Source organism: Erythrolamprus reginae, chromosome Z (assembly GCF_031021105.1).
Source record: "Erythrolamprus reginae isolate rEryReg1 chromosome Z, rEryReg1.hap1, whole genome shotgun sequence".
NCBI classification, from domain to species: Eukaryota; Metazoa; Chordata; class Lepidosauria; order Squamata; family Dipsadidae; genus Erythrolamprus; species Erythrolamprus reginae.
In genome coordinates this window covers 35,901,612-35,919,725 of record NC_091963.1, presented here as the reverse complement: position 1 = coordinate 35,919,725, position 18,114 = coordinate 35,901,612, and the positions used below count along the sequence as shown (strand labels likewise).

The 18,114-nt window shown below is 39.7% G+C and overlaps 1 protein-coding gene across 2 annotated transcripts in view; it reads left to right on the top strand.

Moving 5' to 3' along the window:
* The window catches only part of COL28A1 (collagen type XXVIII alpha 1 chain), a 117,336-nt gene that overhangs the window by 80,936 nt on the left and 18,286 nt on the right, over positions 1-18,114 (top strand). The window contains exons 23-26 of one of the 2 annotated variants that reach the window (XM_070729152.1): positions 503-571; positions 3,297-3,365; positions 4,570-4,638; positions 15,316-15,384. In XM_070729152.1, the coding sequence (XP_070585253.1) occupies positions 503-571; positions 3,297-3,365; positions 4,570-4,638; positions 15,316-15,384 (276 nt within the window). The remainder of the gene's footprint in view (positions 1-502; positions 572-3,296; positions 3,366-4,569; positions 4,639-15,315; positions 15,385-18,114) is intronic. The other variant, XM_070729153.1, reaches the window with a different exon arrangement.

Below are 18,114 nucleotides of genomic sequence, written 5' to 3'. Positions count from 1 at the left end.
TTTGAGGCATAAGTGGCAGGGTGGCACAGTGGGTAGATTGCAGTACTGCAGACCACTAAAGCTGACTGCTAGATTTTCAGGTCAGCGGTTCAAATCTCATCACCAGCTCAAGGTTGACTCAGCCTTCCATTCTTCCGAGGTGGGTAAAATGAAGACCTGGATTGTGGGGCCATTATGCTGGCTCTGTTAAAGAGTGCTATTGCTAACATGTTGTAAGCGACCCTGGGTCTAAGGAGACTTTAAACACTTTTGCCTAGAACCTGTCAACATTGAAACAGGATTAGTGTCTGCAGGCAGCAGGGAGGTGTAAAGGATATGAAATAAATTATTTTTATTTGTAGTTTTGGAATTGTCAAAGTAGGTGGACATATCTTCTTCTAGCTATACTTTGAAATAACTTCTCATCAAAATTGTTCAGATCAACACCTGAAGTTGTCATTCACTTACAAAAAAATTTGGACATAATGTAATCGTTTTAATTTATTCATATTTCTATGTTTAGGGTGAACAAGGGTACCCAGGCCCTCCTGGAAATGATGGAAGTCCTGGACAAACAATTCTGGGACCTAAGGTAATAAATAAATCAATATGGCTTAAAATCAGCAGGTTGTAAAAGGAAGTATTTTTCTAATTAATATCTGGTGATATATCTAGTATCTTTCCCCCCTTTTAGACAGCAATACTTTTCATATTATATTTTATTTTTCAATTTTTTAATATCTACTTGCTTAGTGATGTACTGTCTTTTGTTTCAAAACTACAATACAATGTTATTCTTATTAAGCATTTAAGAGTTATTCCATATCCTGACATTTCTGAAATGTTTACCAGCCTGATGCATCATATAGTTGATTATAAATTTGAATCTAAAACATTACTTTATTCAGTTTAATAATAGTACATAAATACAATAAGTAATACAGTGAAACTAGAAAGCCAATTAATTTAATTTAATTGACTTTTAAGCCGCCCTTGCAGACTCTGGGCTGCATACAGTAATAGAACTTTCAGAACAAATCAAACTTTCAGATTTCTTATTCGCTCAGGTTCTTCCATCAATATCGTTTCACTTAGCTTTCAGTTTCTCATAGATATTCACACTGTTATTTCACAGTGTGGATTCTTATATATTTTTTAAAAAAACTATGCAGTATTTAACAAAATTCATAGGCTAATACACTAATGAATGAAACAAAAGTAAAATGAATACAGTGGTACCTCGTGATACGAACCCCTCATGATATGAATTTTTCGAGATATGAACCCGAGGGTTCGGAAATTTTTTGCCTCTTCTTACGACCTTTTTTTGCCTTATGAACCCGCTGCCAATCGCAAAAATGGTGCTCCGCTGGGCGGCACTGCCCGACTGTAACCTTCTGAAACAGCTGGGTGCTTCTCGGCGGCCTCCAGAACATGAACCCGAACCCCAACTTTTGCCGAACTTCCGGGTTCAGCGTTCGGGAGAACGCCAAGAAGCCCCCAGCTGTTTCAAAAGGTGACAGGTGGGCGGTGGTGCTTCTCGGCGGCCTCCTGAACCCAAACCTGAAAGGTTTGGCAAAAGTTCGGGTTCAGGTTCGGGTCGGGATAAGCCCCCCGGCTGTTTCAAAAGGTGACAGCCAGGCGACGGCACCCAGCAGAGCGCCATTTTGCTATTTTCCCCCCTTGCACGCATTAATTGCTTTTACATTGTTTCCTATGGGAAACATTGTTTCGTCTTACGAACCTTTCACCTTACGAACCTCCTCCCGGAACCAATTAAGTTCGTAAGACGAGGTATCATTGTACTTGTAACAAAGACCAGGGATAAATGTTCTTCTATCCATGCCTCTTTATCCTACATCTCAAATATGCATGTTATTTATTAACATCCTAGACCTACAGTAGAAAATCTGTTAGCAGTTTCACGGAATTTGATAGATGTCCTTTGTCAAACAGAGCCTGAGAACATATGTAATTTTGGTGCCACACTGCCAAGACAAATAAGCTATATATTCTTCTCTACTTGGAAATCTTTTAGAAGAAACACGATTAAGATAAATCCTTATATTGCACTATGGTGCATATACTCTATTGCATGAAAACACAATAGCTTTATTTGTATAGATGTAAAAAAAATTGAACATTTAAACTTTTGATCTTGCACACTTGAAATGACACTGTCTGTATTCAGTGAGGTTTTCTGACTATGTGTTGGAGAATAAAAAGCACAATTTCCGAAAAACTGTTCTTCTATTGTCAGGAGGAAGTTACTGGATAAAATACTCAGTAGAATATGATGTTCACAAAGTAAAAACACATGTTTGGCAACTCCGTCTTGCACAAGACCTTGGAAGTCTGAATACAGCAATTTTGCCCTTAAATTTCCTTCTTCACTAAGAGAATTAATAAGAAATTGTTTGATATATGAAAGATTGGCAGCTTTCTTTGATACATTCAATATGTCATTTGGGCTTTCTCTAACTTTTTTAGAAAGTAACTTTTCCAATATTCTACCATTTTTTAAAATTAACAATGTCTTATGAAAATATAAGCAAGAATAAGGCAAAAACATAATGTGATCTAATGTAATTTGAATACAAGAAACCAGTTTATTACATTTAACATTGTTGATATGATTGATATTTAATTGTTTTATTCCTTAAAATACCATTAACATTTTAATTTGGCAGCAACATTTTACAGGCTTCTGGAAGTGACAGGTGACCCTTCTGATATACTGTTTTTGCAGGGGTAGAAAACTCAAGGCCCGGGATGCTTAGATATGGCCCATAGGGCCACCCTAGAAACAGCAAAGGACTAGCTTGTGATGCTTCTGCCAGAGAAAATTTTTTCAAGTTCTGTTTCTGCTGCTGGGGGTTTTAGGAGCCCATTGGAGCAGAGAATGGAGCTCAGGAGCCTGTTTTCTCTGGCACCACAAGTGCCCTTGACATGAGTAACGTTGAAATGGCCACATCCATTCATGTCCCCTTCAAAGTCAAACACAACCCTGATGTAGCCCTCAATTAAATTGATTTTGACACCCCTGCTTTATTGTAACACTTCTAAAATTCTATGGATTCCCAAATGATTTAGAGATTATTGATCCAATGGCATACATGATTGGTGCTCTCAGATTCAAGAATGCATTTATTACATCAGAATCTCACATGCTTTTCCTAATAGTATTGTTCAATAAGAGGTTACACTTTCCTCCATGCAGAGGCACCGCTTTCTATGATATCACACAATATACTGCCAATGGAACTATGACATTTCAGTTTTAATGGAGATAATTAATGCTTATTATTTGTGTTCAGGGTCCTCCAGGTGTTATTGGACCTCCAGGACCACCTGGGCTCAAGGGAGATGGCTTTCCTGGTCCACCAGTAAGTGTAATTTCACTTATATGTTCTTATCTAGCATTTAAGGATAATAAATATGGTTGTAAATGTTTTAAATTACATACATACATACATTCCGTACCATACTGTACCATACCGTACCATTATTATTATTATTATTATTATTATTATTATTATTATTATTGGGAGAGCAATCATGGGCTTCCCCAAATATGCCCATGTTACACCAACACTCCGCAGTCTGCATTAGTTGCCGACCAGTTTCCGGTCACAATTCAAAGTGTTGGTTATGACCTATAAAGCCCTTCATGGCACCGGACCAGATTATCTCTGGAACCGCCTTCTGCCGCACGAATCCCAGCGACCAGTTAGGTCCCACAGAGTTGGCCTTCTCCGGGTACCGTCAACTAAACAATGTCGTTTGGTGGGACCCAGGGGACCCATACAAATCTAATAAATAAATAAATAAAATAAGAGCTTTCTCTGTGGCGGCACCAGCCCTCTGGAACCAACTCCCCCCAGAGATTAGAATTAGCCCTACCCTCCTCGCCTTTCATAAGCTTCTTAAAACCCACCTTTGCTGTCAGGCATGGGGGAACTGAGATATTCTTTCCCCCTAGGCCTTTACAATTTATGCAGGGTATGTTTGTATGTATGTTTGGTTTTATAATAAGGGTTTTTTTAGTTGTTTTGATATTGGATTGTTACATGCTGTTTTTATCACTGTTGTTATCTGCCCCGAGTCTACAGAGAGGGGCAGCCTACAAATCCAATAAATAATAATAATAATAATAATAATAATAATAATAATAATAAGATTTGTATGCTGCCCCTCTCTGAAGACTCGAAGACCATAACATACATACATGCTATAAAATTATATTGCAGCCTTATACTGATCCATAATTTTTAATCATGGTTTGGTGTTGAAAAACTTAAAGTTGTTTGATATGCACATTGTGTTAAGTCAAAAATAAATAAATTATATTATGTCAATGATAAACACGAACCCTTGAATCAAAAATATTATTCTTAGTTCTCTCTTCCCTGGCTTTTCCCCAGATTTTTCTGGAGACACCAAGAATTTGGGCTCTTCTACTTGTAAATTGTGTCCTTCTCCTGAATGCCTCCAATCCAAGGAAATACACCCATTGATACAAGACCTAATCCCACCTCTGTTCTCTATTGTTCTGCAAAGCTAATTTGCCTGTTTCTTCAACTCTGCTAGGGATCTCAAGGATTGACTGGTTTTCCAGGACCAAGAGGCCTTAAAGGAGCCGGTGATCCGGGACAAAAGGTGGAGATGCTGCAGTCTTATTTAACTTTTGAAATATATGTCCTCATAAATTTCAATATTGCATATTTTATAATGCAATAGACCAGCGTTTCCCAACCTTGGCAACTTGAAGACATTTAGACTTCCAGAATTCCCCAGCCAGCATTTGCTGGCTGCGGAATTCTGGGAGTTGAAGTCCAAATATCTTCAAGTTGCCAAGGTTGGGAAACGCTGGTATAGAGAATACAAAGGACTCTGAGTAATAAACATATCTCTTTGTAAAAGAATCAGAATATTCAGATATAATAAATATGCAGTAATTCTACAGCAATGTTTCTCAATCTGATCAACTCTAATATGCATAGACTTCAATTCCCAGAATCTGGAAACTCAAGTCTACACATTGTAGAGTTTCTAAGAGAAAAATTGTTCTGTAGCATTTTTTGAATAATAAAGCTGTTTGGCCTTTCATTCTCATGTAATATTTGAGTGGATGTCTACAGTTCATGTCAATGAGCCGGGGTGGCGCAGCAGGTAGAGTGCTGTACTGCAGGCTACTGAAGCTGACTGTAGATCTGTACGTCAGCGGTTCAAATCTCATTGCCAGCTCAAGGTTGACTCAGCCTTCCATACTTCCAAGTTGGGTAAAATGAGAACCCGGATTGTGGGGGCAATATGCTGGCTCTATTAAAAAATGCTATTGCTAACATGTTGTAAGACGGTCTGAGTCTAAGGAGAAGGGTGGCATAAAAATTGAATGAACGAACAAACAAACAAACAAACAAACAAACAAACAAACAAACAAACAAGTATTCTGACAGTTTCATGTCACTGGGAATTAGACCAGGGGTGGGTTCTCTGAGTAGACTTTGGTATTTTTGTAAGACTTAAATTTGAGAATAAACTCTGATTCCAAAAGATAAATATTTTGTCACGTTCTTATAATTTAGAACATTCTCTCAAATATGATGTGCTTTTGGCTGTATGAACAGGATTCACATCAAGGAAAGCTGTTGATATTAATATACTTTAAAAAGCAGTACACCCATTGTATTATAAAGAAAACCCATATATGAAGGATAGGTTGCCTGAGGGAGGAATGAAATTGTATTTTTATCGCAAATATGTGAACAGTTTGATCTATGATCCGTACCAAGGCACTGAAGCAATGCTTCTGGTTACTTTAAGATACGTGGGCTTCCTAGAATTCCCCAGTCAGCCTCAGATAATTCTGGGAACTGAAGAGCACACATTTTATAGTTGGCCAAGATTGAGAAACACTAAAATAAAGCATAACACCTATTGCCTTTGAGACTAGAATGTAGCCTAACTACAAGAAAGACAGGAGGGGGGGGGGGGGGATTGAAGGACAGGGAGAAGTACTGTGTCTTTTTTTGCCAAGGGATGGGATGCCTTGCACAAGTCAAATTGATCAGTTTGCCGTTTTCTTAATGTCTCTTATTACAGACCAAAAGAAACAGCAGCATAAGAGCTTAATCTTATCACTGTTATGCAAAGTATCTTCTCCCTTGCATCATTGCTAACTCTTTGTTTTGCTTGTGGATTATTCTTTCTCTTTGAGGCACAGCCCCATGGTATGGGAAAGTGGGTCCCTGCCTGGTTTTATTTATTTTTTGTTTGTATCCTGCTATATTATTTTTATAAATAAATGAAGGTGGTGAACATATCCAACACATTTTCCTCCTCCTTTCCCCCCCCTCACAACCACTGTTCCCTGTAAGCTGCGCGCGTGCGTGTGTGCGCGCCCCCAAATACCCCCTGCACACCTTTTTTCACAGGGGCGCGCTCCCCATCCCCCTGCCAGCCAGCCGGGGGGGGGGGGGGCGGGGAGGTGCTGGCAGCAGAAGGGAAGGGAGCCGCGGCTGCCCCTCAGCCTTTCGGCGCTGCCCCCTGCCCACCCATTCCACCCCCTCTGCTCCTCTGCCACCTCCTGCCTTTGGGCGTGGCTCCTCCCGCACCAGGAACGCACGCCCTGCCCGTCTCACAGTCCCTTTGCAGAAAGCACTTTCGTCCCGGGCTCTCAGCAAGGGGGTTGCAGGAGAGGTGCAGGCGTTCTCACAGCGGACGCCGACAAAGGTCATATTCAATGTCGGAGGTGCGCAGGCGGTTGCGCGCGCTCCCTATCCCCCTGCCAGCCCACTCGGAACATTCAAAATAAGAAAAACCTTCGCCGGCGAAGGCTTTTCTTATTTTGAATGTTCCGGGCGAGCTGGCAGGGGGATGGGGAGTGCGCACAACCGCCCGCGTGCCCCCGACATTGAATATCAACTTCGCCAGCCTCCGCTGTGAGAAGAACAGAGAGAGAACGAGAGAGAGTGAGAGCAACAGACAGCAAGATAGAGAGAAAGTGAGAAAGAGAGAGAGAGAAAGGGGAGAGAGAAAGAGATAGCAAGAGAGAGAGATCAAGAGAGAGAAAGAGTGTGAGAAAGAAAACAAGAGAGAAAGAGTGAGAGAGAGAGAAAGCAAGAGAGAGAGAAAGAAAACAAGAGAGAGAAAGTGAGAAAAAGAGAGAGAGAGCAAGAGGGGAAGAGAGAGAGAAAGAGAGAGAAAGAAAGAGAGATGAGAGAGGAAGGAAGAGAGTGAGAGAGAGGAAGACAGCAAGAGAGAGAGAGACAGAGAAAGCAAGAGAGAGAGAGAAGAGTGGAAGGAAGAGATAGAGAGAAATGATAGAAAAAAGTGGAGAAAAGAGAAATGAGAAAAAGATTGAGGCAGAGAATGACAGGAAAGAGAGAGAAACAGAGAGAGAAGTGACTCTTGATTTAAAGCATATGGTAAAAGCACTTAAATAATAACAGAGAAAAAAAACCCAGCCCTCACCTGTTTTTATTAATAGTTATATTTTTGGTTTTTCTGGTTGATTTAGTTTTAATAGTAATGGATTTTGGTTTTTTTAAATTATTAATTTCTTTTAATAAAAAAGAAGGGATTTTTTCTTATTTATTTATTTATTTATTTATTTATTATTTATTTATTTATTTATTCATTCATTCATTCATTCATTCATTCATTCATTCATTTATTTATATGCCGCCCAGTCCCAAGGGGACTGCCGCTCAGACACTAGGGAACATTGCTCACAACAGCTGTGAGGTAGATTAGAATGAGAAAAAGTGACTGATCCAAAGTCACCCAAATGGTTTTCATGACTAAGGTGGAACTGGTCTTCTTCTTTCTAATGCGGTGCCTCAACCATTGGACCAAACTGCCTCTTATGGGTCTTCTCTAGAAGTTTGCCTAAGCTTTCCTGATTCAGAATTAAGGCTTCTGCTGGTTTGGCCAGCAATAGCAATAGTACTTAGATACTTATGTACTGATTCATAGTACTTTTCAGCACTAAGTGGTGATGGTTTACAGAGTTGGCATTTTGCTCCCAACAATCATGGGTCTTCATTTTACCAACCTTAGAAAGATGGAAGTCTGAGTTAGCCTTGAAAACATCTGGATAGAATGTCTGGTATATGTCTTCCCTTGTTGTCTTCAGGAAGGCATGTTTTTTTTTTTCTCTCATGTATAAGAAGACATAGATTGTCTCCTTCTGCATGGAGAAGAACGTGTAAGGTCAGGCTTTCCTCTATTTAGCTCTGCCTTTGAATGTACTTTACCTTCAGAAAGTAGGAAGAAAGATGAATCCAGTGTTATAAGACAAGATGACTGGTTGAGAAATCATAGGAACTGAGATCCATGTATCTTAAAGTTGCCAAGTTTGGGAAATATTGTATTAGAATATTGCCTTGGAATCCCCTAATTGCTGGTCTAAAAGGAGTGTCCCATGTTGCATTTCGCTAGATCAGCAACACCAGTGGAGTCACTGTACATAGACTATAAAACAACACTTTTTATATCAAGATACAGACTTTAAACTGACTACCACATAGTTGAAGCATCCAATCTACGTTTAGGATGTTAATACTTTTCCCTATCTCCTGATTTTGTAGTATTTTGATTAATAAAGTTCTACAAAATTTAAAAGCCTGCAAGAACATGTATCTCATTTTGCACTCACGTTTGGCTATTTTTCTCCATAAAATACTATATGATGATGATGATGATGATGATGATGATGATGATAATAATAATAATAATAATAATAATAATAATAATATATTATTATTATTATTGCTATCCTGTTGGAACACATGAAGATTGTTTTTCTTCTCTCACTATTGACATTGTGTAAGGACAAAAATCCAACAAATCTTTTTTGAGACTACCCTAATTTTGTATTTAATTTCCAGATACTTAAAACAGCTTTTTTTAACTGAAAAGCCCCCATTAATAAATTTGCATAGCTGAAATGCCATTAAATTTTGCAGTGTAAGAATGTTCCTGGGGCTCTGTTTTCTTGGCTTGAGAAATGGCTCACACAAGTAGCCAGCAGAGAACTGCAATTTGATGTAACAGAGACTCAATTCACACCAAATTGCCTGTGGGATGCATGAACTGTATGGGTACCGCCTTGTTGTTGAGGCATGGTACACAGTAAGGGAGCATAGCTTTAATCACAAATGAAAATAAAATGCATAACTTTCAAGGAATGGCAGTTTAAATAACACAGTAGTGGCAGAAGCTCTATAGTATTCTGCCTATAAACCAGATCAAAGACCTATACCACCAACATCGTCCCTAGGAGATATGCTGGGCCAGCTGCTGAAAGAATGCCTGTTTAAATTGTGACCTCTCAGGTTCTGGCTGAACTCCCAAAAAGAGCAAACTGGCTGTTCCTAACTTCAGGCATCGTATTAATTGGACTGTAGAACTGACTCAAAATATGTTGCTACCAGAAGAGACGGATCAACAATTAGGATGGAATGCCCTCTGCTGCATCCAAATCTGGTGGACAAGTTAGAGGGTTTAGGATGTTTAGGATTCTTATGAAAAACATAAGAACCCTAGTTCTTCAAACTCTAGTGCTAATAGTGTGGCTGGCAGTATGGAATGCAGTGGGTGGAATTTTAAAATTTGGACCCAGCTACATAATTGTTCTGATAATTACAAGCAACTATATGCATTTATACATGGACTATAAATGTAACCACTAGCAATAGCATTAACATTTAGATTTATATACCGCTTCACAGTGCTTTACAACCCTCTCTAAGCGGTTTACAGAGAGTAAGCACATTGCCCTGAAGAATTTGGGTCCTCATTTAACGACCTTGGAGGATGGAAAGCTGAGTCAACCTTCAGCCTACTGAGATTTTATCTGCCAAAGTGCTGATAGCCAGTGATCAGTAGAAGTAGCTTGCTGTACTGCACTCTAACCACTGTGCCACCAAGACTCTCGGTGATGTCATGCTGTCATCTTATTTATTTTAAACGTTGCTATTTTCTTTATTATAAAGCATTCAAAATACTCCCGTCATCACTTTGTCTGTTTTTGTATCTGAGGGTGGAAATAATTGATTGTTGACTTTATAGCTGTTTTATGTAAGTCATTCAGACTTTTGGAGCTTGGCGGCCTAGAAATTTATTATTAAATAAAAACAAACAAACAAACAAACAAACAAATAGATAAAAAATAGTTAACAACATGTTGCATACATACATACATACATACATACATACATACATACATGCATATCAATGCCCAATGAAAAGCAAAATAAATAGTTAACAACAGTAACGAATACACACACACACACACACAAATCAATGTCCAATGAAAAGCAAAATGAAATATACTTCCTCTTTTTTGGTATTAGTTAAGAAAACATTGAGCAGGGCTAGATCAGATCTATCAAAAAGATAAAAAGAGCCGGGGTGGCGCAGCAGGTAGAGTGCTGTACTGCAGGCCACTGAAGCTGATTGCAGATTGGAAGGTCAGCAGTTCAAATCTCATCACCGGCTCAAGGTTGACTCAGCCTTCCATCCTTCCGAGGTGGGTAAAATGAGAACCCGGATTGTAGGGGCAATATGCTGGTTCTGTTAAGAAGTGCTATTGCTAACGTGTTGTAAGCCGCTCTGAGTCTAAGGAGAAGGGCGGCATAAAAATTAAATAAACAAACAAACAAACAAACAAACAAACAAACATCAAATCTAGTTGAAGAGGCTGCGCATGCCAGATTTGGTCGGTTCTGCTAGATAAAATGGGAATGATACAGTGGTTGGTTGTAATTTTTTTTTTACCACTGGTTTGTGTGCACACTCATGTGACGCTTCTGCACATGCATGTGCAGAAGTGTCCCGGATGGGTAGGTAGAGCCTCCTGCTGCCAGCGCTACCAGTTCTAAGAACTTGTCCAAACTGGCAGAAGTCCACCGCTGGAATGATGTTTTGCTCCTCTGATCCATGCTCATTTCCTTCCTATTTCCAGTGCCCTATTTACAAATCAAGGGAATCTCTGTGCAAATGAAAATAGATATAAAATAACAATATGGTAAATGTACAAGAAATGGATAGAGAACTTCTTCTTTTCCATGAGTTCTGGCAAAGAAGGTTCAATGTCCAGGGGGGTTGTTGGTAGAATTCTGTGGTATGCAGATGTGACTACTCATTGAGTCATTGAGTTTACCATGGCTGCATTTTATAGAGCCAGGAAAGATAGACTCAAGACATGCAAAAGGATACAAAAGTATGTACATTGCACAAGAGATTGATGCAAAGCTTGCTGGGAAAATATAATAGTAAGCAGCTTTACAGTATAAAAATCACTTATACTGATTTTGAGATATGTCAGTGGAAAGCAGTTTCTCGCAAGCAAAAATTGTAGCTTAATATGCACTATGTGTGCTTATTGTTGGCAACTCCACAAATGTCTTCAGATGCAAAATTATCTGAATAATTTAGGAAGCATTTGGCTCCATCTATTGGAGATTTAGCACATTGAGAATCTCAACACAAATACAGGTAGTCCTCGATTTACGCACACAATTGGGACCGAAACATCTGTCACTAAGTGGGGCAGCTGTTAAGTGAGTCATATCCAATTTTACAACATTTGTTTTGCTGCAATTGTTAAGCAAATCACATGGCTGCTAAGTGAATCATATGGTTGCTAAGCGACTCCAGCTTCTTACCTTGACTTTGTGCAGGTGACCCTGAGACAATAAGCATCATAAATACATATTAGTTGCCAATTACCCAAATTTTGATCACGTGATTGCAGGGGTGAGGTCACAACTATAATGCCAATTCTAATTGTTTTCCCTGCTAAAGCTATTTGAAATTGCTTCCTTTGGAGTTATATTAGATTTTTATCCCAGCTTTATATATCACACAAGCAGGGTTGGGCTGCTAGCCGGAAGGCTAAATTGGGCTCGCCGCTGTGGCTCGTGAGGGCTTGTGCAGCAGCGCAATTTTGCCTCTGCACCTGTGGAGGTAGCAAAATTGTGCACAGAGCTGCAGGTGCGCCCATGATTCGGTGAGATTTTATTGCTTCCACGCATGCTGAAACATGGGCACACCTGCTGTGGTTCCGTGTGCGATTTTGCTATCTCCACAGGTGCAGAAGCAAAATCGCGCTGGTCCCGCAAGCACTCACAAGCCGCGGTGGCAAGCCCAATTTAGCATTCCGTCTGAAGCCCACCCCTGCACACAAGATAGACATAAAATTCTCTTGTTTCTTTTCATCACAACAACTGAGAAGGATTGGTTCCCATGATTTCACATTGCAGACCCCAAATTTCAATGTGGAAAATATTTATCTTAAATTGGTCGGTATCAGCATGTATTGCAGATTGTTTATAACATAGAAGAATGGGGATTAAAATAAATCAAAACTATATCGCCATTTGTCACAGAGCTAAATTTTTTTGAAGTAGTATATCATTTCCTTGTTTTGCTTGAATCATTAAAAGAACCACTGTGTAGAGATAATACACTGCAGACTTCAGATAGTCTTAATTGCTCCAAATCCTGCTCCTGGTGTTTTCTTTATCATGAGGTTTTTAACACATGGAAAGTCTCTGTGTGGGAGCAAAGAAGTTTGAAGTGATGACAGAACAGAGAAAACAGGATACTGGGCCCCTCTCCCCATTATACATTTAGTTTCAATAGGTGTTTTTCAACCTCAGGAATTTTAAAATGTGTGGACTTCAACTCCATATCTTGCCATGCTGTCTAACGAATTCTAGAAGTTGAAGTCTACAGATCTTAAAGTTCCTGAAGTTGAGAAACACTGGGTTAAACAAAAACTGGAACAGACACTACAAAAGAAATACAGAGAAAATATATAAAATAGGAGATAGCTACTATGAAGCTTTAAAGTAGCTATAGCAATATATGAACTATCTAAACCATGGAAAAAGTGCAGAGATAGTGCAAAGCATCTGGAAGCTATTTCTAAAATAATTTAGTTTCATTTTATTCTGATTAGAGTTTTAACTGAATTCGGCTACCGCATGGCACATTTCCATTTTCCAAATATTTCCAAGTATTGGAATTTACCTTTCCAAAATTTTAAAAAGCTAAAATCAGAATAAAGTTATTATTTAATTTAATTTAATTGACTTCTATGCACCCAATCCCAGTGGGATTCAGGGCGGTTTATAACAAAAATAGTATATACAATAAACAAGTCAAATAATTAGTAATAAGAACATTTTAAAAACCATAATAAACCAAAAAAAGAATTAACCAATCACCAATTGGTTCATCTGCTTGCAAAGTTACTTTCTTTGATCCAAGATTTTCATCGTTGGAATACAATTTCCTAAGGTATCTATTGTGGATGGATGTACTGTATATAGTAATGTGCATCTTATATGCCTCATATGCATAAAGCTTACCATATGCAGCATATGCATATGGCTGCATATAGTAAGCTTTGGAGAGTCTGTTTTTGAAATGCAACATATACTTTTTGAAATTAAATAAAAATAAATTTAGCATTTTTTTTCAGGGAACATTGCCTCTTGAGACTTGCTATGTTAATATATGGCACATAGGATAGCTCAGTTTTCTGTCATATCACAGCTTCTGTTTTCAGAAGGGGAAATCCAGCATTGGACCCCCAATTCCCGTCAGACTTTGCAGATGAAACTTTGCTCTACCTTGTCTTTCCAAAAGCCCCAGATAAAGGTCAATGGTAGTGCTGGAAGAGACTTAGATTTGAATGATCCAATTCCTATTTGTTTTATTCACGTAAGATGCCTTATGAAATATTGCTGAATGTAGAGTTGAAATCCACAAACCTTAAAGTTACCAAGTTTGGAAATACCTGCTCAAATTGCACATTACATGAAATATTTAGCTTTGCTTTTTTAAAAAAAATGAAATGCCTTATATTACAGTGTTCCCTCGATTTTTGCGGAGGATGCGTTCCGAGACCGCCCGCGAAAGTCGAATTTCCGCGAAGTAGAGATGCGGAAGTAAATACACTATTTTTGGCTATGAACAGTATCACGAGCCTTCCCTTAACACTTTAAACTCCTAAATTGCAATTTCCCATTCCCTTAGCAACCATTTAGATTATTACTCACCAGGGTTATTTATTAAAGTTTCTTTAAAAAAAATATTTATTAAAGGCGGGCGAAAGTTTGGCGATGACATATGATGTCATCGGGGCGGGGAAAACCATGGTATAGGGGGGGGGAAATGCAAAGTATTTTTAAATTAATATTTTTGAAAAACCATGGTATAGACTTTTCGCGAAGTTCGAACCCGCGAAAATCGAGGGAACACTGTACTTCTAATATATGCTTTGCTTTGAAATCACATTTGGTTTATGAGGTTACAATGAGATTGCCCATATCCAGTGCTGTGCTCCTACAGGTACAGTCATGTACGCAGTACCGGTAGCAAAAATTTGGTCAGGTACACAGTATCGGTAGCAAAATTTTGATTTTTTCCCCCCTCTTTTTTTCCCCTTCTGGGTTCTGGGAATGTTTTTTATATCGCAGTAAATGAGATTGAATGTGTACAATTTTAGAAGAGCTGTGTGTGTATGTGTGTGTGTACATGGAGCCCCTCCCTTATGAAACCAGTTTGCAACGCCTTGGTCTCTTCAGCCTTGAAAGACGGCATTTAAGGGTTGACTTGATCGAAGTGTATAAAATCATGCATGGGATAGAAAAGGTGGATAGAGAAAAATTATCTTCTCTATCACAGAATACTAGGACGAGGGGGCACTCCCTAAAGTTCATAGGTAAGAAAGCGAGGACAACCGAGAGGGTTGTTGGTTTATGGCATTCATTTCCAGAAGAGATCGTGACAGCTATCAGTCTGGAAAGCTCCAAGGCAGGATTAGACAGATTCATGGATGCCAAGTGTAGCGGTAGTTATTGAAATGGATGTCCATATGCTGCCTCTATGTTGGTTGAGGCAGGCAGGATTCCCTTGAGTACCATTTGTTGGGAGTCAAGGAAAAGGGAGGGTTTTGCCTTCTCTCTCTACCCAAAATCCCCATGTACAATTAGTGGGCCACTGTGTGACACAGAATGCTGGACTCGATGGGCTTTGGCCTGATTCAGCATGGCTCTTCTTATGTTGCTACATACACTTTATATAAGGAGGGGGGGGAGACGCAGTGGGGTATCGAAAATGGAGCTCCACCCCAGAACACCTAATTTGCACTGAAAGATGTTGAAACAAAACGCATGAGCCTTGCCCACAATGTGATAGCAAAACTTTTAGTAGCCCATCACTGCCCATGTCTTATATATCTTATTTCCTCTCTCCCTCCTCCCTCCCTCCCGGTCTGTATGTGATTATAATTCATCTCTAATTTCTTTTGGTTAGGGAGAACATGGACCACGAGGACCACCAGGGCCTCCTGGGCAAAGAGGACTGGGAATACCTGGGCCAAAGGTCAGTGATATGTTATTTTGATTGCTGGGTAAATGGAGATGGTGAGGATGAGGAAAGCATTTCAACAGGGCCTCAAACCCTATTGGACCAACTCTAATAAATATTTGGAGAAAAATCACATCATTTACCATGTTTGATTCTGATGCTTTGCATCATATTCTCTTCCCTCCCTTCAGTCCTTAATCCAATGCTTTAACTCTTCCCCACCAGAAAAATAGGACCACTGCATATTATAGTCAATAACAACTTCAGCTAATGTGCCCAGCTTTTGCAATATTATTAGTACTCTAAAGTTCTCATAAAGAATATAGGCTTTTTTCATACTGTTCAAGTGTGTGGAAAAAGAGAATATTGTATGATTTCAATTGTAATACTGATTCACTCCTTAGCTGCTGCTCTTTTGGAAAATGTTAATAATAATGTACATTTTATAAATCAGAGCACTCTACTTTGATCATTTTATTGTTATAGTTTCAACAGTTTTCTCACCATTTTGAGAAATAATGAATACATAGATTTGGACAAGATATTGGCAGGAATAATCTTAAACTTGGATGTCTCTACTTACAGTTAGTTCTTCTATTTTCTTTCCGCGAACTTGTTTCATCTTGTCTCAAGTCTACAAGAGAGACAGATTTAGTTAAATAGCATATTCCTTTTTATTCCAGCACAATCCAAGGGCAGCCTGTTGGTTTACACAACCTGTTATATGTTTAATTTAATTTAATTTGTTACATTTATAAGCTGCCCAACTCCTGTCGAACTCTGGGCTGCGTAAAGCAAAATTAAGAATAATATAAAACAATTTAAAAATACCTAGAAACATTCATCACTTTTAGGTCGAAGCTGTTGCTCAATGACCTCAGGCCTGCCGGCAAAGCCAGTTTTTTACGGTTTTCTGGAAAGCCAGGAGGAAGGAGGCAGTATGGAACTCCATGGAAGCTGGTTCCAGAGACCTGGAGTCGCCCCAAAGAAGGCCCTCCCATGTGGCCCCGCCATTTGACATTGTTTGGCTGACAGGACCTGGAGAAGGCCAATCCTGTGGACTATAATTGGCCGCTGGGAAGTGTGAGGCAAAAGACAATCCCGTAAATAGTCAGGCCCTAAGCCATGTAGAATTTTATAAATGATAACCACTGCCTAAAATTGCATCCAGAGACCAATTGTAAGCCAGTGCAGCTCACTGAATACAGGTATTATATGGATGTATCTAGATACACCCACTATAACTTGCAGCTGCATTCTGGACTAATTCCAAACGCTCTTTAAGGGTAGCCCCATATAGAGCGCATTGCAGTAGTTGAACCACAAAGTGATAAGAGAATGAGTGACTGTGAGAAGAGACTCTCGATCCAAATAGGGTCATAACAGGTGCAGTAGGTGAACCTGTGCAAAGGTCTCCATAGCCACAGCCGACAGATGTTCTAATTTCAGCTGCGGATCTAGGAGGACTCCCAGATTGCAGAGCTATCCTTGGGAGGCAATGCCCACAACCATTAAGTCCAGTCGAGGTTGAGTTTGAATTTGTTGACTCCCATCCAGACCTCACTGCCTCCAGGCACCGGCACACTGTGACAGTCATAAGAGCCAGGGTGGGGCAGTGGTTAGAGTGCAGTCCTGCAGGCTACTTCACCTAATTGCTAGCTGTAGTTCAGCAGTTCAAATCTCACCACTAGCTCAAGGTTGAGTCAGCCTTCCATCCTTCCAAGGTGGGTAAAATGAGGACCCAGATTGTTGGGGGCAATATGCTGAATCTGTAAACCGCTTAGAGAGAGCTGTAAAAGCACTATGAAGCGGTATATAAGTCTAAATGCTATTGCTATAAATGGAAGAACCATTTATAAAGTTGTAAAGTTGTAAGACACTTTTTCAGTGTTATTGTAGTTTTAAATTTTCACTAAAGAATGGTCAATAAGCATGGTCTATTTGTAGACCTAGTTTTCGGAGAGGGGCGGCATATAAATCCAATAAAACTTGAAACTTGTAATGAAGAGAAGGGAAGAGGAAAATAGAGATATGTACAGTGATACCTTATCTTACAAACGCCTCGTCATACAAGCTTTTCGAGATACAAACCTGGGGTTTAAGATTTTTTTGCCTCTTCTTACAAACTATTTTCACCTTACAAACCCACCGCTGCTGCTGGGATGCCCCGCCTCCGGACTTCTGTTGCCAGCGAAGCACCCGTTTTTGCGCTGCTGGGATTCTCCTGAGGCTCCCCTCCATGGGAAATCCCACCTCCGGACTTCTGTGTTTTTGTGATGCTGCAGGGGAATCCCAGCAGGGAAATCCCAGCAGCGCAAAAATGGGCGCTTCGCTGGCAACGGAAGTCTGGAGGTGGGGTTTCCCAGTGAAGGGAGCCTCAGTGAAATCGCAGCATCGCAAAAACACAGAAGTCCAGAGATAGGGTTTCCCATGGAGGGGAGCCTCAGGGGAATCCCAGCAGCACAAAAACGGGAGCTTCGGCTGGCAAAAGGGGTGAATTTGGGGCTTGCACGCATTAATTGCTTTTCCATTGATTCCTATGGGAAACATTGTTTCATCTTACAAACTTTTCACCTTAAGAACCTTGTCCCGGAACCAATTAAGTTTGTAAGACAAGGTATCACTATATTAGATTTATAACTTACTTTTCCTCCAAGAACTCAAGATGATGTATGTGGGGATTCTTTTTCTTTTTGTCCCCACAATAGTAACTTTGTGAGTTAGTTTGTGCTAAAAGGCAAGTGA